Source organism: Bos javanicus, chromosome 1 (genome assembly GCF_032452875.1).
Source record: "Bos javanicus breed banteng chromosome 1, ARS-OSU_banteng_1.0, whole genome shotgun sequence".
Lineage (NCBI taxonomy): Eukaryota > Metazoa > Chordata > Mammalia > Artiodactyla > Bovidae > Bos > Bos javanicus.
Genome location: NC_083868.1, coordinates 46,073,999 through 46,094,807, shown reverse-complemented (window position 1 = coordinate 46,094,807; position 20,809 = coordinate 46,073,999). Strand labels below are relative to the sequence as shown.

Here is a 20,809-nt window from a genome sequence, read left to right as displayed (position 1 = left end):
TAGCACTTCTCTGTTTTCTCTCAGAATAAAACAAGGTGAATTATTGTAGCCAAAAAATTTCATGGGTTTGGATTCTTTATCCACAAAGCAGAGGGATTTTTGGTGAACCAAGATTTAAAAAAAAATCTAATTCTCCTGATTTTATGAGAACTTGGTTTTAAAAGCAGGTGCCCAGAGATAGCTCCAGTTCAGTTCAGTTCAGTCGCTCAGTTGTGTCCAACTCTTTGTGACCCCATGGACTGCAGCACACCAGGCTTTCCTGTCCATCACCAACTCCCAGAGTTTACTCAAACTCATGTCCATCAAGTCAGTGATGCCATCCGACCACCTCATCCTCTGTCATCCCCTTCTCCTCCCACCTTCAGTCTTTCCAAGCATCAGGTTATTTTCTAGTGAGTCTGTTCTTCACTTCAGGTGGCCAAAGTATTGGAGTTTCAGCTTCAACATCAGTCCTTCCAACGAACATTCAGGACTGATTTCCTTTAGGATGGACTGGTTGGATCTCCTTGTTGTCCAAGGGACTCTCAAGAGTCTTCTCCAACACCACAGTTCAAAAACATCAATTCTTCTCCGTTCAGCTTTCTTTATAGTCCAACTCTCACACCCATAAATGACTACTGGAAAAACCATAGCTTTGACTAGATGGACCTTTGTTGGCAAAGTAATGTCTCTGCCTTTTAATATGCTGTCTAGGTTGGTCATAACTTTTCTTCTAAGAAGCAAGTGTCTTTGAATTTCATGGCTGATTTTAGAGCCCAAGAAAATAAAGTCCGTCACTGTTTCCATTGTTTCCCCAACTATTTGCCATGAAGTGATGGGACCAGATGCCATGATCTTCGTTTTCAGAATGTTGAGTTTTAAACCAGCTTTTTCACTCTTCTCTTTCACTTTCATCAAGAGGCTCTTTAGTTCCTCCTTGCTTTCTGCCGTAAGGGTGGTGTCATCTGCATATCTGAGGTTATTGATATTTCTCCCAGCAATCTTGATTCTAGCTTGTGCTTCTTCTTCCAGCCCAGCATTTCTCATGATGTACCATGCATATAAGTTAAATAAGCAGGGTGACAATATATAGCCTTGACGTACTCCTTTCCCAATTTGGAACCAGTCTGTTGTTCCATGTCCAGTTCTAACTGTCGCTTCCTGACCTGCGTACAGATTTCTCAGGAGGCAGGTCAGGTGGTCTGGTATTCCCACCTCTTTAAGAATTTTCCTATTTGTTGTGATCCACGCAACATAGTCAATAAAGCAAAAGTAGATGTTTTTCTGGAGCGCTCTTGCTTTTTCGATGATCCAGCGGATGTTGGCAATTTGATCTCTGGTTCCTCTGCGTTTTCTAAATCCAACTTGAGCATCTGGAAGTTCACAGTTCACATACTGTTGAAGCCTGGCTTGGAGAATTTTGAGCATTACTTTGTTAGCATGTGAGATGAGTGCAATTGTGAGTAGTTTGAGCATTCTTTAGTATTGTCTTTCTTTGGGATTGCAATAAAAGCTGACCTTTTCCAGTCCTGTGGCCTCTGCTGAGTTTTCCAAATTTGCTGGCAAATAGCCCCAAAGTCCACTAATAACTTCTTCTGTTCTGATGTTAGCCCCATAGTGACTTAACCTAATGAGACCGTCACCTTCTGAAATGTTGTGGGTAAAATGTTCGATTTTGTTAAATGTGTATTTGTACAGAACCTCATATTTTTTGGTATTTAGTCCAATCTATCACTTCCCCCTGCTTTAGTCACTAAGCTCATACTGGTTTATGTAGTCTGATTTTAGAAACTTGGTGATAAAACTGGTTTCTGCAGTTGTGATGCTCATAAATTGATATTTTGACCAGTCACTGCTTTATAACTTCCTCTGTCACCACCAGTCAACAAAGCCTAAGCTCAGATGTGCAGATTTCTTTCTTATGTTGGCTGTGTTCACAGTCCTTGGTGTCATAGGAACAGGAAACAGATGCCACCAGACAGTTTACACTCACAGGAAATGAACACCTGACTGTGTGTCAGTGTGTGTGCTGTGGCCAGATTCTAATCCATACAATTACATTTTAAAATGTTATTACAGTTTCTTTTGAAACTAGTCCTTTTTTTCACATTTCATCACATAAGGGAAAAAATAGTGTTTTGCCAATAAAAGTATGTTTTTTATAATTTGGAAAAAATTAATATTAAAGTAAATCAAAACCTTAAAAAACAAAAATTTAAAAATGTGGCAGGGTTGTGGTAAAAACTATTTTGTAACACTGTAACAATTAGAAATTTCTTAGCTTTCTAATCCATGTATATCCGTGTATGTGTACAAGTTTCTAATACTTACAAACAGTGCACTTTATATTCTACTCTTAAAAACATTTTGTGTGTGCTTTTTTATATTTCTACGTAGTTACAAATTTTTTATTTTTGATAGGTGGAAAATGCATTTACTGGGTTACCAGGCTACAAGGACATTCGTGTACTTGACTTTAGGTAAATAGACTTTTAAAATGCATAGGTTTTATAGCAGTCTTTATTTCAAATGGATTATCCTTTTGTGTTTATTGTATATACTCTTAACAACAGTGATGAAAAAATGACGTGGATTCTTTAATTTGGTGTTCTTTTGTTAAATTCTTATTCCTAATTCTGGTTTTTCAGATGAGGAAACCGAGGTAAAAAAAGGCAAAATAATACATTCAAGGAGATATGCTAGATCTGTAGTTGGGCCAGGGTAAGAACTTAGGAATTCATGTCTCCAACTTGCTGCTGAGAAGTTATGTGTTTTTATTTGGCACTGAGGGGAGCCTGGATAAGGTTAGATGTGATCTAGTATGCTCCTAAAGGCTCATCAGTGCTCCAGTGAGGTCCCTTTGACATCTTGATGTATAGTCATTCTGGAGGGGATGTGTTATCAGCATAGCAATTCTAGGTAAATCGGACACCTCTTTTTAGGACATTGCTTCCCTGTCTAAGACCTGAAGCATCATACTTGTGCACATTTTATTGAGTGAATACTTTGTACTGGCCACTTTACATTCCTGAGTTCACATAATCTTCAACTCTTTTAGCAAAAATATTGCTATTAATACTTATTTTGAAGAAAAACAAATAGGTTTAGAAGGATGAAGTATTAGCCCAAAGTCAGAGAGCAGAAGAGGGATTTTGAAACAAAGTGGCTATCTTTATATCTCTGGCTGTTACCCAGTGCTAGACTGAGTCCTCTGAAGCTTTGGAGCATGTGGATGGTGACGGTGGCCCAGCTATTAGATGCAGGGGAGCACGGGCTTAATTGACAGTGTCTACATCTTAACTTTGGCATAGTCTTGTCACAACTTCTGAGTTTTCCAGAAATAACAGCAAGCACTTACATAGCATTTATAGTGTGCCAGGCTTTCTATCCTTATTAACTCATTTAATCCCAATAGCCGTATTGTGAGATAGTTACTGTAATCCTCATTTTTTTTCTGGTGAGGAAACCAGAGCACAGGAAATGTATGTACTTTATCTAGGAACTCAGCTAGTTATTGATGCAGGGGCAAGGGCAAGCATGGTAAACTGACCCTCCATCTCCTCTCATACCATGACCTGTCTCCCCAGTTCAGCCATAGCACTTTGCAGGAATACTGTCTCCAGTTGTGACTAAAGCTTACATGAGAAACTGAGGCTTTTGAAGTCCTCTCTCATTTGATAGCATATGAAAGGCAACATGGCCTTTGAGATCAAGTTGCCTAGGTTTAAATCCTGCCTTTGGCACTTCTGCTTGGATGGTTTTGGGTAAATTAACAAGCTTTAACTTCTTATTTATATAAAAAAAGGTAATATATACAATTTATATGAATCGTGCTTTATTTAAAAATAACTTTTGAAATGCTTTGGGTAAATTATTTAGCGTTTTTATTCCTCAGTTTCTTTACCTGTAAATGGGGATATTCATGGTCCTTAATGAGTTTTCAGGAAGATTGAAAGAATTAATTTTTGTGAAATGTATAGCGTAGTTCTTGACATATGGAAAGTCCTTTTAAGTGTCTGATACAGAAAATCAATAAATAAATATTAAAAACTATGCAGTATCTTATAGGTTAGTCAATTTGGACCTTTCCCAACTCCTTGGAATCTTACTATACATTATCTGATTTTCTTTTCATTAATTTTAATACGACTTAACATTAGTATTGTAACATTGTATACGTAACACATAACATTTAACATTGTATCCCCCCAAAAATGTTATCAATTTTGTTAATGCCAACAGCTGGAGTTCTCTGCTCATTTACTGAAAAAAGTCTATTTATAAAGTGATAACCACGTATTAATTGTTTAAAAGTATTTTTAAGAAGTTTAAAGACAGTAAAGACTATAGATTTTAAAATAGAATACTTTCTCCACCTTTGCTTTCTTCCTTCATTGTACAGGTATTTGTCATTATCTAGTACTATACACGGAAAAGGCAATGGCACCCCACTCCAGTACTCTTGCCTGGAAAATCCCATGGACAGAGGAGCCTGGTAGGCTGCAGTCCATGGTGTTGCTAGGGGTTGGATACAACTGAGCGACTTCACTTTCACTTTTCACTTTAATGCATTGGAGAAGGAAATGGAAACCCACTCCAGTGTTCTTGCCTGGAGAATCCCAGGGACAGGGGAGCCTGGTGGGCTGCTGTCTATGGGGTTGCACCGAGTCGGACACGACTGAAGTGACTTAGCAGCAGTACTATACACGGAGAAGGCATTGGCACCCCACTCCAGTACTCTTGCCTGGAAAATCCCATGGATGGAGGAGCCTGGAAGGCTGCAGTCCATGGGGTCTCTAAGAGTCAGACATGACCGAGCGACTTCCCTTTCACTTTTCACTTTCATGCATTGGAGAAGGAAATGGAAACCCACTCCAGTGTTCTTGCCTGGAGAATCCCAGGGACGGGGGAGCCTGGTGGGCTGCTGTCTATGAGGTCGCACAGAGTTGGACACGACTGAAGCAACTTAGCAGCACCAGCAGCAGCAGCAGCAGCGGCAGCAGCAGTACTATACAAGCATTTTCATTTGAAGAAACATTTTAGAGGAAATACATTAAGAGCTTGTACTTTGATTAATTATATGACAATTATAACTTGCTTAAACTCTGCTTAACACTTTCCATTTTTATTTTCAGGTCCCCTAAGGAAAATGGCAGGTAGAGTACCTTTTGACACTTTCTGTACTGTTGACCTAATTAGGAAATAGTTTAGAAAATATGGTAGCCCTAAGTCTAAAGGAACATGGCTCAGTTCTTTTATTACTTCCAGTATCACTGTCCAACTTTTTAAAGATCATTTGGCAAACATTATTTGTTAAGAGTCATATATTAAGTATTTTATACTTTTTCACACTACATAAGCTCTGTCATATCTGTTCACTTGGAAGTAGTGTAAGCGATACATTGAAAATGAATGAGTGTGGCTGTGTTCCAATAAAACTTATTTATAGATCCTGAAATATCATTGTCATATGGTGTTCACATGTCACAAAATGTTATTTTGAGTTTTTTCAACCATTTAAAAATATAAAATCCATTAACTCATGGACAGTGGGCTGGAGTTAGCTCATAGGCTGTAGTTTACAGACTTCTATCATAGACTGCTGACTAACAAGTACTTGTATTTTTTAATCTCTTAATTTTTATTTTAAAACTTTTATTTTTTTGAGGTATAGTTGATTTATAATACTATATATGTTTCAGGTGTACTACATCGTGATTTTAAAGGTTACACTTAAACTGCATTTTTAGTTATTATAAAATATTGCCTATATTCCCTGTGCTGTATAATTAGCCTTTGTCAAATACTTTAAAATACTAAGTTATGCTTAATTTAAAATTAGTATAAAAATTGGCATTCATAAAGCACTTTCAAGTATACAGTTGTCATTGAGTAATATAACCAAGTGTCATTTTAAGTGGTAAATGAAAAGAAGAAAGCTGATTTCTATCACAGTTCATTTGTGAAAACAGTTGCTCTCTGGAGTGTCTTAGAAGCACAATCTTAAAAGCATAGTCAGTCCCCTTTGTGAAAGTTGCTTGTCTTTTTGTCTTTGAATTCAAGTTTGTTTAAAATTTACTTTCTCTTGAAAGATAAATAATAATAATATAGAATATATGAAGCAAATTCATAGGCTAAGCATAGGGATGTTTAGAGATAAAATAACATTTCTTCATTTAATTTTTAAAAAATTTTTAATTTTTTTTTTGAAGTAGAGTTAATTTATAGTATTAGCTTCAGATGTGGAACACAGTGATTCAGGGTTTTATAGATTTTATTCCATTTGAACTTATTATGAAATATTAGCCATATTCTCTGTGCTGTACAGTATATCCTTGTAGCATATTTTATACATAGTAGTTTGTATCTCTTAATCCTCTACTCCTATCCTGCTCCTCCCCCCTTTCCTCTTCCTACCAGTAACCATAGTTTGTTCTATATATCTGTGAGTCTGTTTCTGTTTTGTTCATTTGTTTATTTAATTTTTTAGATTCCACATATAAGTGATAACATAGAGTATTTATCTTTCTCTGTCTGATTTATTTCACTCAGTGTAATACCTCCAGATCAATCCATGTCATTTTGCCTTCATTTATATAAGATCAGGGGCTTCCCTGGTATCTCAGTCAGTAAAGAATCTGCTCTGCCTGCAATGCAGGAGACAGATTCCATCCCTGGGTCAAGAAGATTCCTTGGAGAAGGAAATGACAATCCACTCCAGCATTCTTGCCTGAGAAATCCAATGGACAGAGGAGCCTGGTGGGCTACAGTCCACGTGGTTGCAAAGGGTTGGACACAACTTAGTGACTAAACCACCACCACATATAAGATATAAATATAATATCTTACATTTGCAAAGGGCTTTCTGACTTCCTCATTTTCGTTTATATTATTTTAGCAAGTATTTACTAAGTATTTACTAAGTATCCTAAAAGACTATGCTGTGAAAGTGCTGCGCTCAATATGCCAGCAAATTTGGAAAACTCAGCAGTGGCCACAGGACTGGAAAAGGTCAGTTTTCATTCCAATCCCAAAGAAAAGCAATGCCAAAGAATGCTCAAACTACCACACAATTGCACACATCTCACATGCTAGCAAAGTAATGCTCAAAATTCTCCAAGCCAGGCTTTAACAGTACGTGAACTGTGAACTTCCAGATGCTCAAGCTGGATTTAGAAAACGCAGAGGAACCAGAGATCAAATTGCCAACATCCTCTGGATCATCAAAAAAGTAAGAGAGTTCCAGAAAAACATCTGCTTTATTGACTATGCCAAAGCCTTTGACTGTGTGGATCACAACAAACTTTGGAAAATTCTTCAAGAGATGGGAATACCAGACCACCTGACCTCCCTCTTGAGAAATCTGTGTGCAGGTCAAGAAGCAACAGTTAGAACCAGACATGGAACAACAGAGTGGTTCCAAATCAGGAAAGGAGTATGTCAAGGTTATATATTGTCACCCTGCTTATTTAACTTCTATGCAGAGTACATCATGAGAAACACTGGGCTGGATGAAGCACAAGCTGGAATCTAGATTGCTGGGAGAAATATCAATAACCTCAGATACGCAGATGACAGCACCCTTATGGCAGAAAGTGAAGGAAAACTAAAGAGCCTCTTGATGAAAGTGAAAGAGGAGAGAAAAAGTTGGCTTAAAGCTCAACATTCAGAAAACGAAGATCATGGCATCTGGTTCCATCACTTCATGGCAAATAGATGGGGAAACAGTGACAGTCTTTATTTTTGGTGGCTCCAAAATCACTGCAGATGGTGACTGCAGCCATGAAATTCAAAGACGCTTGTTTCTTGGAAGAAAAGTTATGACCAACCTAGACATATTAAAAAGCAGAGACATTACTTTGCCAACAAAGGTCTAATGAAAGCTATGGTTTTTCCAGTAGTCATGTATGGATGTGAGAGTTGGGCTATAAAGAAAGTTGAGCACTGAAGAATTGATGCTTTTGAACTGTGGTGTTGGAGAAGCCTCTTGAGAGTCCCTTGGACAGCAAGGAGATCCAACCAGTCCATCCTGAAGGGAATCAGTCCTGAATATTCATTGGAATGACTGATGTTGAAGCTGAAACTCCAATACTTTGGCCACTTGATGCAAAGAACTGACTCATTGGAAAAGACCTTGATGCTGGGAAAGATTGAAGGTGGGAGGAGAAGGTGACAACAGAAGATGAGATGGTTGAATGGCATCACTGAGTTTGAGTAAACTCTGGGAGTTGGTGATAGACAAAGAGGCCTGGTGTGCTGTATGCAGTCCATGGGGTCGCAAAGAGTCAGACACGACTGAGCAACTGTACTGAATTGAACTGGGAAGACTAGACTGTTAAAACATAACTGAATTCTGATGTGAACCCTCTGGTCAAAGAATGGTGTTCAGTTGCTGAGTGCTGAGTTTTCTATGGGGACACAGAGAACAATTCAATATGAAGCCATTTGATTTTATGATAGAATTCTTAACCTAAGTACAGTTTCAAAAACTGTTCAATATTGTCGGATATTAACCAGTTGGTGGGATTTATTCACAACTTCTTGGTATTCTTTTATTTTGAGCTGTGTATGAGTGAATGTGTAGCATATGAGTGAATGTATAGCACAGAAGTAGTCTATGTAATATATATATATAACCTGTCTCTGTACGTAAATATTTATATACACATGAAGTTTTCTGTTTGCTTTGTACCTCTTTCAAGTTGCACACATTATATAAGTTAGTAGGACCCATTTGAAGTGAATCAACAAAATATCTGCCTGGTGTCCACACTTCAAAAATTCAACTCCAGGCCTTGTATGAACTTTCTTCCTAATAGAAGTGTGAGAGAAGAAGAAATATCTGAGTTTCTTGAAATACCTCTGGTTTGATTGATCGTCATGAGATGTAATATTATTTTTTCTATTTAAAACTTGCACACGTCAGACAGCCAATGAGGACATTTGAAGTGAATAAATTTCCCCTCCACATGATTGATGTCTTTGGAAATAGCAGTCAGAGAGACTCTCCTCTATATAGCAGTTGTTTCAGTGTAGTTTAGAAGGTGAAAGGTGATGCTGTAGTGACGGTTGGTTAATTTGGTGTTGCTGAGTGCAGAAAGGCAGCCCAGCTTTCTTCAATCAAATAATGTTTTGTCCCCAGTGTGTATCCTGCATCTTATGTACTTCCTTGTTCTTCTGGCTTATTTTTATTCTGCTCTTTATCCTGAGATATCTCTGTATTGCATTTACCATGCCAGAACTAAGTCTGTTCTGGGTCATGCTGAAGTGAAGTTCTTGAATCTGAGAATAGATGATTTTCTGATTGCTCAAGCATTTCTTTGATTTCTCTTTCTAGGACAGAAACTTGATAATGAATTGAAATATCTCTGTGAGGCATTTTATCTTCTTTAATGAATATATCTTTACCAGACAAGGTAGATGATATTAGAAGTGTTATTTTTAGATGTCCAAGGAAAACACTGGGAGAAAAATTATATTTTGCCAGTAAAGAGTAAGACCACTAATCTAACCCAGACTGCCTGATTTGCACAGATTTCTTGATCCAAAAACATTTCTCTTGATCTTCTCCTTATGATGTTTAAAAGTCATGCAAAGCACATGATGGGCTCTCAATAAGAGCTTGACTCGCCTTGTCTGATTTTCTGTCAAGTCCAGGAAGCAACTGGAGTGCTAACTGGCACAGCCATTTCCTCTCCTCCATTTTTTTTCCCGTTATCCCTGGTTTTTGTCTTAGAATCATGTTAACAGGTTACTAGGTTGGGCATAGATCCCAGGGAGAAGCTTGCCTTTCTGGAGATGCAGGCATGTGCCATCCCGCAGAGCTTGGAAAGATCATGCTCACAGAGTTATGTTCTGCCTGTGAAGCGGTGTCCCTAAAATGATTACTCAGAAGACAGAAATGTATGAGGTTAATATGCATGCTCTTTAGGGTGAAAAATGTGTGTACTCAGTTTCTTCTGTCTTGTTGCAACCCATGGACTGTAGCCCGCTAGGCTTCTCTGTCCATGAAAATTTCCAGGCAAGAATACTGGACTGGGTTGCCATTTCCTACTCCAGTGGCTTTTCCTGACCCTGGGATCAAACTTACATCTCCTGCATCGCAGGCCACTGCTCCACTTGCATATTTAGAGACTGAGCACCCTTCCGATTAAGTCAAGAATATCACATATTGTCATTTAAGTATCACAAAGTTAATGGTTCTATCTGCTACATTAGTGAATAAAACTAACCATTTGTTTTTTCATTATTTTCAAAAATATTTATTGAACTACTAGGAGCCAGGCATTGTGAGGGATGTTTAGGACACACGTGGTGTGGTGAGTTCTGACCAGTAGGTGTCCCTCTTACTGTTCAATTTCACATTGGGGCCATCGTGTTTTTTTTTTTTCAGACCATATTTTACTGAATTTATTTCTTTACAAAAGGAGATCAGGAGTTACTCATGAATCAACATGTTCTGACATGATAAATTAAGGGATTGAGGGAATTTAGAGATGACAAGCAGATGTCTTATCACTCAGCAAGGCATCCAAGTGTTGAGATGCTCAGTTACCACTGTAAGGTTCCCTAAAGCACACCATTGGAAGTGACAGCTTATCAGATTGGGGAGGAAAGCCTTATTGATGATACTCAGAGTGGGACAGGAACATTGTGCCTCACTGCTTCTGTGGTAGGCAAGGGGTAACACCTTCATGGCGTCCCCTGTAGACCCAGGGCAAGTCCAGAACTGCCAGAGTTCCCAGGAAGAAGAGGTCTCCTAAGACCAATTTATGCTTACCAAACTACAAAATATAGTGCATTCTCTAGGATGCTGATTGATCTATTTAAAGCAAGAAATGTATCTGCCAGCTGACTAATTATTGCATTGGCTTAGCTCATGCATTCTTTCCCCATAGGACAATCTGTAGGAAATTATGATCTTAAGTTCTTTTGCCAGCTTGAGATCAGAGAAGGGAAGTTGGGTGATCCTAATGGCCAATATCAAAGTCATGCTAGCCTATTGTAGCTATCTCCAATCTAGGGTTCTGTGTTACAAGGAAGCTACAATGCACTGTTACAGGCTTTTCACTCATAGTAAGATAAATTAGTTAAGTAGCCCTTTTTCTAGACTCCATGAGACCCCTCTCGTTATTCTGACTTTTTTTTTTGTTCTAAAGATATGTGAATACCTTAATTAAGGCTGGAGTTTTCTCTCTCTAGTCAGGCAAGTATAGATTTCTGTTAATTTAATAGGCATTGAATGCCAGGTACCAAGTCAGACATTGGAGATAGAAACTCAAGGACAGACTGCAAGGCATTCACTATAAACAAAATCTTTTTACAAAACAGCACAGTCTATAATCAAGGAATATATAAGTGAATCAGAAGAGGAAATGCTTTTTTGAGTGATTTGGTTTGGGCATCGTTTTGCTCCTACAGAATGTCTGAAGGTGGCAGATTATTTCCGTGCACATCTGCCTTCAGTGGTTCATCTTTGAGAGGGTGGAGGATCTTTGAGAGGGTGGTGCATCTTTGAGAGGGTGGAGGATCTTGGTGTGCTTGTAGGGTATTGTTTCTGATGGCTGTGTCTCACAGACTGGCTGGAAGTGAGGGTGATGAGTAGAGCAAAGCTGTTCTCGTGATGACTTTTTTTTTGTTAATAGTTTAAAGTTACTGAGTGTAGTGTAGTCATTCAGAATGCTGGTGCCAGAGTCAGGCAGATCTGTGTTTGAATCTTGACTTTACCCCTTTATATATTGTGATATTTTAGGCAAGTCTTCTTTAAAGCTTAGTTTCTTAACAATAATCTGAAGATAATAAAACCTTCACATTTGTTATGAGTGTTAAATCAGACAAAGCCTGGGACATAACCTGTCATTGTAAGCACTTACAAAAATGTTAGTTTTTAGCTGTTAGATAAGTCTGAGTTGGTCTATAAGGTGTAGTTCTATTGGTTTAAAAATCTTATATTCTGATGTTTCTTCAAAATGATTATTTAAGAAAATGTCAAATGACATATCAAGTCCTACTTATTTATTTTCACTTTATCCTTTCTTCCAAGAAATCATCTCTTTGTTTGCCTGTGGAAAGATAGTGAAAAGGCCCCATTCCCAGACAAAGTTATTTATTAACACTTTTCAAAATTTTATTCAACTCATTAATGAGGGAGCCAGCAGAAAAATGAGAGGTAGTTTCTAGAGCATTTGGAAGAAATATATATAGTTAACTGGGAAAGGAATGCTAAGTTAGATGTTGTTGCTATTTAGTCACTAAGTTGTATCCAGCTGCTTTTGACCCCGTGGACTGTAGCCTGCCAGGCTCCTCTATCCATGTGTTTCTCAGACAAGAATACTAGAGTGGGTAGCCATTTCCTTCTCCAGAGGATCTTCTCAACTCAGGGATCAAACCCATGTCTTTTGCATTGGCAGGAAGGTTCTTTACCACTGAGCCACCGGGGAAGCCCCGCCAAATTGGACTAATTTGTTAGTTGTATTAACTAATTTGCTAAATGTCCTATAGGCAAGTAAAGTCATAGACTTTGGAGTTATCATTCCTAGTGGGCCAAAAAACCATCACTTCTTAGTAAGTTTTTTACAATGCACTATTAAACTTTATGGGACTGTAAATTGTCTGGGCTATCAAAGAAGAGACTTAGATAGCTGTCATATTAGAAGATATTCTAGCATGATATTTTTTTAAAAAACTCACAACTCATCAATTAGCTTTATTTCCAAATAGTTCATATTTTCCTTTCACAATAGATAACTGTTTAAGTTCACAGTCATTAAGCTGCTTTACTATTTCACTCCCCATTGTGGAGTACATAAATCGTCCAGCAACAGTACTGAGATATAAGAGGATTTCCCATTGTTGGGTGGAGTTAGAAGGTTTGGTTTGGTTTTTTTAAATCAGGGAGGAGAAACTCTAATAGGGGAAGAAGGAAGCTGACTGAGAGTGAAAAGGAACAGTTGATTTTGAAGGGGTGAGAACATGGCGGGAAGAAGATGCTCAGGTATTATGCAGGCTGACTCTGTGGCCTCCGTGTTCTTAGAGCTGTAAACTCTCTGTTTTCTGGAAGGAGAAGGGTATGGCTAAATGTTGCCATCCAGAGTCTACGGAGAATGGTGATGGAATCCTTGCCTTATGAGACTCTTCCTAGGTCTAATGTTTGCTCTCCATGGCTTCAGAGTTCCTTTCTTTGTGTTTCCTTGGCAGGACCTAATCTGTTTTTCTTGTCATCCACAGTGGCATAGATGTTCACTATGCAGTTACCTTCAATGGGGAGGCTATCAGCAATACTACCTGGGACCTAATTAGCCTACATTCCAACAAGGTGGAAAACCATGGTCTTGTAGAATTGGATGATAAGCCCACTGCTGTTTATACAATTAGTAACTTCAGAGATTATATTGCTGAGACACTGCACCAGAATTTTTTGCTGGGGAGCTCTTCTTTGAATCCAGATCCTGACTCCCTTCAGCTTATCAATGGTAAGTTGTATAACCATTAAGTCCTTGTATGGTTTTAGTTTCTTTCCCAGTATATTCTCATAAAACAAAATTCCCAATATGTATATGGTTCTTAGCACTCTCTAGGCTGCATCATACAGAAAACATCCTGATATGAATGGTGCTTTAGCTTTATTTCCAGATAGTTCATATTTTCCTTTCCCTGTTTTAGTTCATAGTCATTAAGCTAATGACTATTAGCCATGCAGCTAATTCAGGTAGATTAATCAGGGGTTTCTGGTGAATCAATGGCATGAGGATTAAGATATGCAATAGGCAAAATGAGGCTGTTTAGGATACTAAATCCATAAAGAGCATAGTGAGGTCTTATTTTTATGTGGAGCTACCTTCTAGAAGGTGTCCTAGAAAGAGGTCAGTAATTCACAGCAAGTTTAACAAAAGCTTTAGGATATCCAGCACAAACTAATTCAGGTGCTTTGCCTTTCAGTAGATACACATTTCAATTGCTCAGAATTTTGTTCCTAAAATACATTTCTGTTGTTACGCCAGCTTCAGAGTTCTGAATGGCTGCAGCTTCCTAGGTAACTTGATCGTCATTAAAATATATATTCATCTTTGATTTCATGCTACTGGTTTTCCATAGAAGACAAGTTAACTGAACACACAGTCGAGAAAAAGTTTTGGAAAGTACTTATTTTCCAAAAATAAAGTTTGATTTTTGATTGATCCCTTTATGTCAGTGCAGTGAAAAGTGAAAGTGAAGTCACTCAGTCGTGTCTGACTCTTTGCAACCCCATGGACTGTAACCTACCAGGCTCCTTGGTCTATGGGATTTTCCAGGCAAGAGTACTGGAGTGGGTTGCCATTTCCCTCTCCAGGGGATCTTCCTGACCCAGGTGCCAGTGCAGTAGGAACAGGTAAATACAGAGATTTTGCTTCTATTTTTGGTGTATACACCAGATCACCTTTCTCGCAACCCCTTCTTTTTAATTTTTATTGATTCCTTCTCTCCTCCAGGAAAAATGATTCTATTTTTTGGTCTGTGTTCACATACATTATATAAATGCCTCTCATATTGTTTTATTTATCTCTCTGACATAGGGAACACTTCCACAAGAGGAACTTGGCTTTATTAGTGTTTATAGCCTCAATATAATCAAAGTCTATAGTAACTAGTGAGGTTTCAGTAAATCTTACTGAGTTGAATTATATAATCTACTCTCTTAACTTTGTGACTCTTTAGTATTGGTATAGTGATAAACTCTCTGGTGTCTTACCCTGTTTTTCAAAGGTACTCTCTGCCAAAAAGGAAATAGTTTTGCTGCCAAAAAGGAAATAGTTTTGTATAATTTTCTCCATTTTTGGCATCAGCCAAATGAATTGGAATTTCAGTTCAACTTTCTTATTAAAATGAAAAAAAAGTCAATTTTAGAACAGATACTTCATGGGAATCCTGAAAAGAGTAAAAAATGCTTGAGAAAGGAAAGAAAATAGGAGTGTTCAAAATGTAACAATGGGAAGAATATTTATGTTGGAGTCTTATAATTTAGATAGATGGTGCTAATATAAGTAAAATATTTGAATAAAGTATCAAGCGTTTTCTAGGCAAGATCCTTCCATTTGTTCTACCCAAATCTAAGCTTATAAAAAGGAAGAACTTGGTTTTTAATTGTCTCTGAACCTTAAACACTGTAGTGTCTCAACTAAAAATTTCTTTAATGTTATTCTTTCTTTAGTGAGAGGGGTTTTACTTCCCCAAAGTGAAGACCAAGTTTGGAACACTCAAAGTTCAAGTCTTCAGCAAGCCCTACCATCTATTCTGGTAAGTATGTTTCTGTGTTTTATGCCTAGAACCAGGCTCTAAAACTTCTCTTCTTTGTACACCTGCCTGCTTACTTTGGCATCATGGATTTCCCAAGCTGTTCCTATTTCAAATATTCTCTTACATCATCCTTGGAACATTATTCATAGTTGTCAACTCATGGACCCAACCATGAGCAGATAATTTAAGCCTTCTGCAGTGGTTAAATGAAGTCCATACGTTCGGCATTGCCAAAGTCCGCAAATGGTAGAAAGGTTATTTGTGGTTCATACTTGTTTGGTGATAATTAAACTGTAAGTGCCCACTGAGTTGTTCTCTAAAAGTTACCCAGAAATGTAAATTCGATGTACATAGGTACAGAGTATAGCTTTTTGTTACAGGGACTGTATTGAAGAAAATGTTTATATATTCCAGAGCCTATAGAACAGTGTACGTATGGAAAAGAGAGAAAGAAGAGTAAAAATAGTGCCTGGTTGACAAATGACAAATATTGCGTGGGACTCTAAATCAGCCTCCCTTTATCCTGGGCAGAAAACATTCCCATTTGCACAGAAACAGCATGGAATGAACTTTTTTTTGTTGTTCCTACCACTCAACTCCCCTGGGCACACTTCTGTCCCTTCCAGCCTCCACTTGCCATGACACCTACCCAGAAGCAACCAGTCAAAAAGAAAGTAGCTTCCTGCAGTGTCGGTAGAACAACCACCACAATACCACTAAAGACCAAACTGTCTACAACGATTCCAGGATCTTCTGTTATCACATGGTTGCACCCTGGACATTCCCTTCTTCTATATTCCCCACTCCTTCTACCCTCTTGATACTTCTTTTCTGTCTCATATGGCAGAAAAGAAACTAATGTTAAATTAATTTCAAACATCTGTTTCTTGGCTTTCATCCAGCAGTGGAAATTTAGAAAGTCTGCCTCAAACTGGCTTAACCATCAATATGAGCAGCCATTCCTTCTGCTCAGGTGTAGAGCAACTCAGTTTTGAAATGTGGAGTCACTGGAAATACTCTTTTCACCAAGTTCCATAATGGAGAAAAAAGGTTAGAGGGAGATTGACATCAGAGATTACATTCGTTTGGTGTTTGTTTATTCATCCACTTACTCATTCAAGTGTATTTATTTTGTCCTTTTCATGTGCCAAGTGCTGGGGAGACTAAGATGAATAAGGTGTGGTCTTGCCTACAAGAGGTAGTTTCCAGTCTGGTGGTGGTAGACAGACTTGTACACAAATAAGGTGGTGCTGTCATAGGCGTTCATTCAGGGTGTGGTGGCAGGGAGTGGTGATCCATTGCAAACACATGTCTCTGGCCTCTGTTCCTTCTGATCCCCTTCTGGTCAGGGCTTCTTTTCTTTTCTTTTTTTTTTTTTTTAACAGTTGTTTTGGGCTACTTTATTTATTTATTTTTTACTTTGCAATATTGTATTGGTTTTGCCATACATCGACATGAATCTGCCACAGGTGTACACATGTTCCCCATCCTGAACCCCCCTCCCACCTTCCTCCCCATACCATCCCTCTGGGTCATCCCAGGGCACCAGCCCCAAGCATCCTGTATCCTGCATCGAACCTGGACTGGCGATTCGTTTCTTATATGATATTATACATGTTTCAGTGCCATTCTCCCAAATCAACCCACCCTCTCCCTCTCCCACAGAGTCCAAAAGACTGTTCTATACATCTGTGTCTCTTTTGCTGTCTCTCATACAGGGTTATTGTTACCATCTTTCTAAATTCCATATATATGCATTAGTATACTGTATTGGTGTTTTTCTTTCTGGCTTACTTCACTCTGTATAATAGGCTTCAATTTCATCTACCTCATTAGAACTGATTCAAATGTATTCTTTTTAATGGCTGAGTAATACTCCATTGTGTATATGTACCACAGCTTTCTTATCCTTTCATCTGCTGATGGACATCTAGGTTGCTTCCATGTCCTGGCTATTATAAACAAAGCTGCGATGAACATTGGGGTACACGTGTCTCTTTCAATTCTGGTTTCCTCAGTGTGTATGCCCAGCAGTGGGATTGCTGGGTCATAAGGCAATTCTATTTCCAGTTTTTTAAGGCATCTCCACACTGTTCTCCATAGTGGCTGTATAAGTATGCATTCCCGCCAACTAAAGAAGACATACTAATGGTCAGGGCTTCTGTCACCACAGATCTGTGATGATAACTTAGAATGATGTAAAGACACAAATTTTATATAAGCCAGGGTTTGCAAACTTGAGATGAGCTGACTAGATATCCAGCTATAGGCATGTGCTTTGGGGCTATTTTTTTTAAGTCAATTTTTAAAAATTAGGAGATTTTTTGATAAAAATACAGATTTTTCAATTTCTTTTGAAAACCGGAAGATCCAAAATCATTGTTTACATTTTCCATTGCAAGAAGTGGCTAGAGCTTGGTTGAAAGAGGCTGCCCGTTTAGTTATGGCAGACACTGACTAACTGTACTCATTTGTTCATTTATGTTGCTTGTTCTGTGGGTCTATTTGCATTTAAGCCAACTCCTTGGTTTTTCAGTTTGAGGAGACATTGGAATGTTAATGGTAATAATAAGACGTGAAAGAAAAGTATGATTAACTAGAAGTGTCTGGTTATTGCTTCTCCCCTTCCTCCCCCTTCTTCCTCTCTGTCCTCTCTACTCTAATAGAAGTGAGCTTTTTGTTGTTTTTTTTTTTAACCAGATTTTATTTTTAGAAATTATTTTAGAGGTAGTAATTTGGGGATATTGAATTTGACGCCTTTTGGCCTTCTGATTTGGAAAATCACTTGTTGCACAGTGTGCTTCCTATAGCACTTAGCAAGCTTTTCAATTGGCATTAGCAGAACTGAAACTGGCCAATATAATATTGAACCTGTTGATATACTACATTGAGCTAAAAGAAGAATTCAGGAGTTGAATTTGTTACTATGGGAACATCTATTCATATAAAAATAAATGAAGTGCTATTCCTGGCATGTATGTGTTTACCTTTCAAAATATATGAGAAAGCTTCATTGCCATGCCATTTTTTTTTTTTTTTTCTTAAGGGGGTACTTGTTTGGAATAGATGGTCTTCTTTCTTTCTTTCTTTTTTTTTTTTTTTGGTCTTCTTTCTTTCTTTAAAAAAATCAAGTTGTTTTACTTCACATTTTATGTTGCTTACCTGTGGCTTAACTTTCATTACAGAATTGTTTATTATTTTAATTTTTAGAAAATGAAAAGGAATTTAGTTTACAGGTATATTGAAATCATGTATATTGCTTGAGGATTTCTTTTTCATTGAGGATTCAACTGCCTTTCCTAATGTGTGTCAGGTCGTAGGCTCTGTATGATAAAACTCAAATTCTTAGGTATAGGTCGAGGAGCTTAGTCATCTCTCCTAGAATTTTGAAAAAATGCTCACCTAGAATTACAACAATATAAATATACCTGACTCAACTGGAAGCACAGGTGGCTTTAACACATTTCTAGAAGTGGTTTTAGATAATTAAGAGGAAAGCAAATGAATTCTCTGGTATGGTATGATTCTTATCATCACAACAGCTTTTTTGAGGGACAGAACTTAGTATTGACTAAATGGCTTTCTTACTTAAAATTGAATACATACATAATTTTAGGATAATAGAAAAAAATGAGAAAGGAAGAATTCCCTTATATACAAATAGCTTCTATATTCAACATAGCAGACATTTAAATATTAGAAAATGGTCTTTCCTCCTTTCTCTGCTCTTTTTTCACCTGAGTCTTTTGGATCTTTGCACACATGCCAGCCTGAATGAGAACTGACTGCCAAATCTGCTAGCTCTAGTTTCTCCTCTGGAAATCCTTTTGCCCTCTGGGTATATACACTTGTACGTATTCTTCAACAAAAAGTCCTATATGGTGAGGGAAACCCAAGGACAGAATTCTAGTAACTCAGAATCTAGTTCAGATTTTTTTTCTCTATTTTTTGTAACTGTGGGCCTTTCCTGACTATGAACCTCAGTTCCTTATTTTTAATAGGCAAGTTTTGACTAAATGATTCTTAAGAGTCTTTCTAGTTATAAAATATGGTACTTTTATTATGTTCACATATATGTGCATGCTCTGCCCCCCTTCCTAACATAAGATTTTTGTAAACCGAAGGATGGCCTTATAAAGCACTAAACCTTTGGCAAAACAAAAGCTTCTATTTGTTTTACTTCTACATTCTAGACTTCAATTTGTTGTCTTTTCATTTATTTGGAATTGAACTCTGGAATTGCTGTCTCCATCTGGGCAATTCTTTTTATTTCCCATTTCTTGAGATATAATTGACCTAGAACATTGTATAAATTTAAGGTGTACAAGATGATGATTTGAAGTACTTATCACAGTAGAGTTAGTTAACAGCTCCATTACTTCACATATTTATCTTTTTTTTGGTGGTAAGAACATTTAAGAGTTACTCTTTAGACAAATTTCAAGTTTATAACAGTACTGTTAACTATAGCCACCATGTTGTACATTAGATACCCAGAACTTATTTGGCTTATAGCTGCAAGTTTGTACTCTTTGACTGACGTCTCTCCATCTCCTCACCCCCAGCCCCTGGAGAACACAACTGTTTTTATGAGTTTGGCTTTCTCAGATTCTATGTGTAAGTGGTATCATACAGTATTTGACCTTTTCTTCTGATTTAGTTTACTTAGCATAATGCCCTCCAAGTCCATTCATATTGCCATAAATGGCAGGACTTCTTTCTGTTCCATGGCTAGATAATATTCCATGGTATTTGTGTAATGCATCTTTATCCATTTATCCACTGATGGACACTCAGGTTGTTTCCATGTCTTAGTATTCTGAATAATGCTGCACTGAGCATAAGAGTACAGAGAACTCTTTGACACACTGATTTAGTTTTCTTCAGCCATATATCCAGAAGTGGGATTGCTGGATCACATGGTAGTTCTGTTTTTAATTTAAACTGTATACTGTTTTCCACAATGGCTGTACCTATTTACATTCCCACTAACAGTGCACATGGGTCCCTTTTCCACACACCTTTGCTAGCACTTTTATCTTTTTTGAAAATAGCCATTCCAACAGGTGTGAGATGATGTTTTGTTGTGGTTTTGACTTGCATTTCCCTGTTAAAGGTGATTTTTTAATATCTTTTCATATAACTATTAGAATATTTTCTTTCTGTTTTTCTCAGACCTCCTATGGATATACCTTCTGCATGCTTCTTGCTACCTCTTGTGGCAGATTTCTTAAGTTTGTGTGCCCTCTCTTGAGTTTGTGTGCCCTCTCTTGATCCTGCAGTGCACCGGGCTGAGTGATGATAGCTTTCCTTTTGCTTTCCCAAGGGAAGTGCAGAAGCTAAAGTTTGTCATCTCTCCCTGGCCTATAGATTCAGGATGGCTTTCTGTTCACTAGCTGTCTGCCAAAGCTCGCTCTCTCTGCCATGGGAAGGGCATACAAGGAACCAGCCATGGGGTGGAGCAGGTGTGTGTGGGGGTGAGGCACACACAGTACTGGAGGCGCCCGTGGGCTATGGAAGGGGGATCAGTGGGCAAAGCGTTTTGGCAACTCATGGT

At 37.9% G+C, this 20,809-nt stretch overlaps 1 protein-coding gene across 7 annotated transcripts in view; it reads left to right on the top strand.

Moving 5' to 3' along the window:
* IMPG2 (interphotoreceptor matrix proteoglycan 2) overlaps positions 1 to 20,809 on the top strand; it is a 78,453-nt gene that overhangs the window by 32,117 nt on the left and 25,527 nt on the right. For all 7 annotated transcript variants that reach the window (XM_061426701.1, XM_061426711.1, XM_061426692.1 and 4 more), the window contains 4 exons: positions 2,401 to 2,459; positions 5,115 to 5,135; positions 13,207 to 13,451; positions 15,167 to 15,252. In XM_061426701.1, coding sequence (XP_061282685.1) covers positions 2,401 to 2,459; positions 5,115 to 5,135; positions 13,207 to 13,451; positions 15,167 to 15,252 — 411 coding nt within the window. The remainder of the gene's footprint in view (positions 1 to 2,400; positions 2,460 to 5,114; positions 5,136 to 13,206; positions 13,452 to 15,166; positions 15,253 to 20,809) is intronic.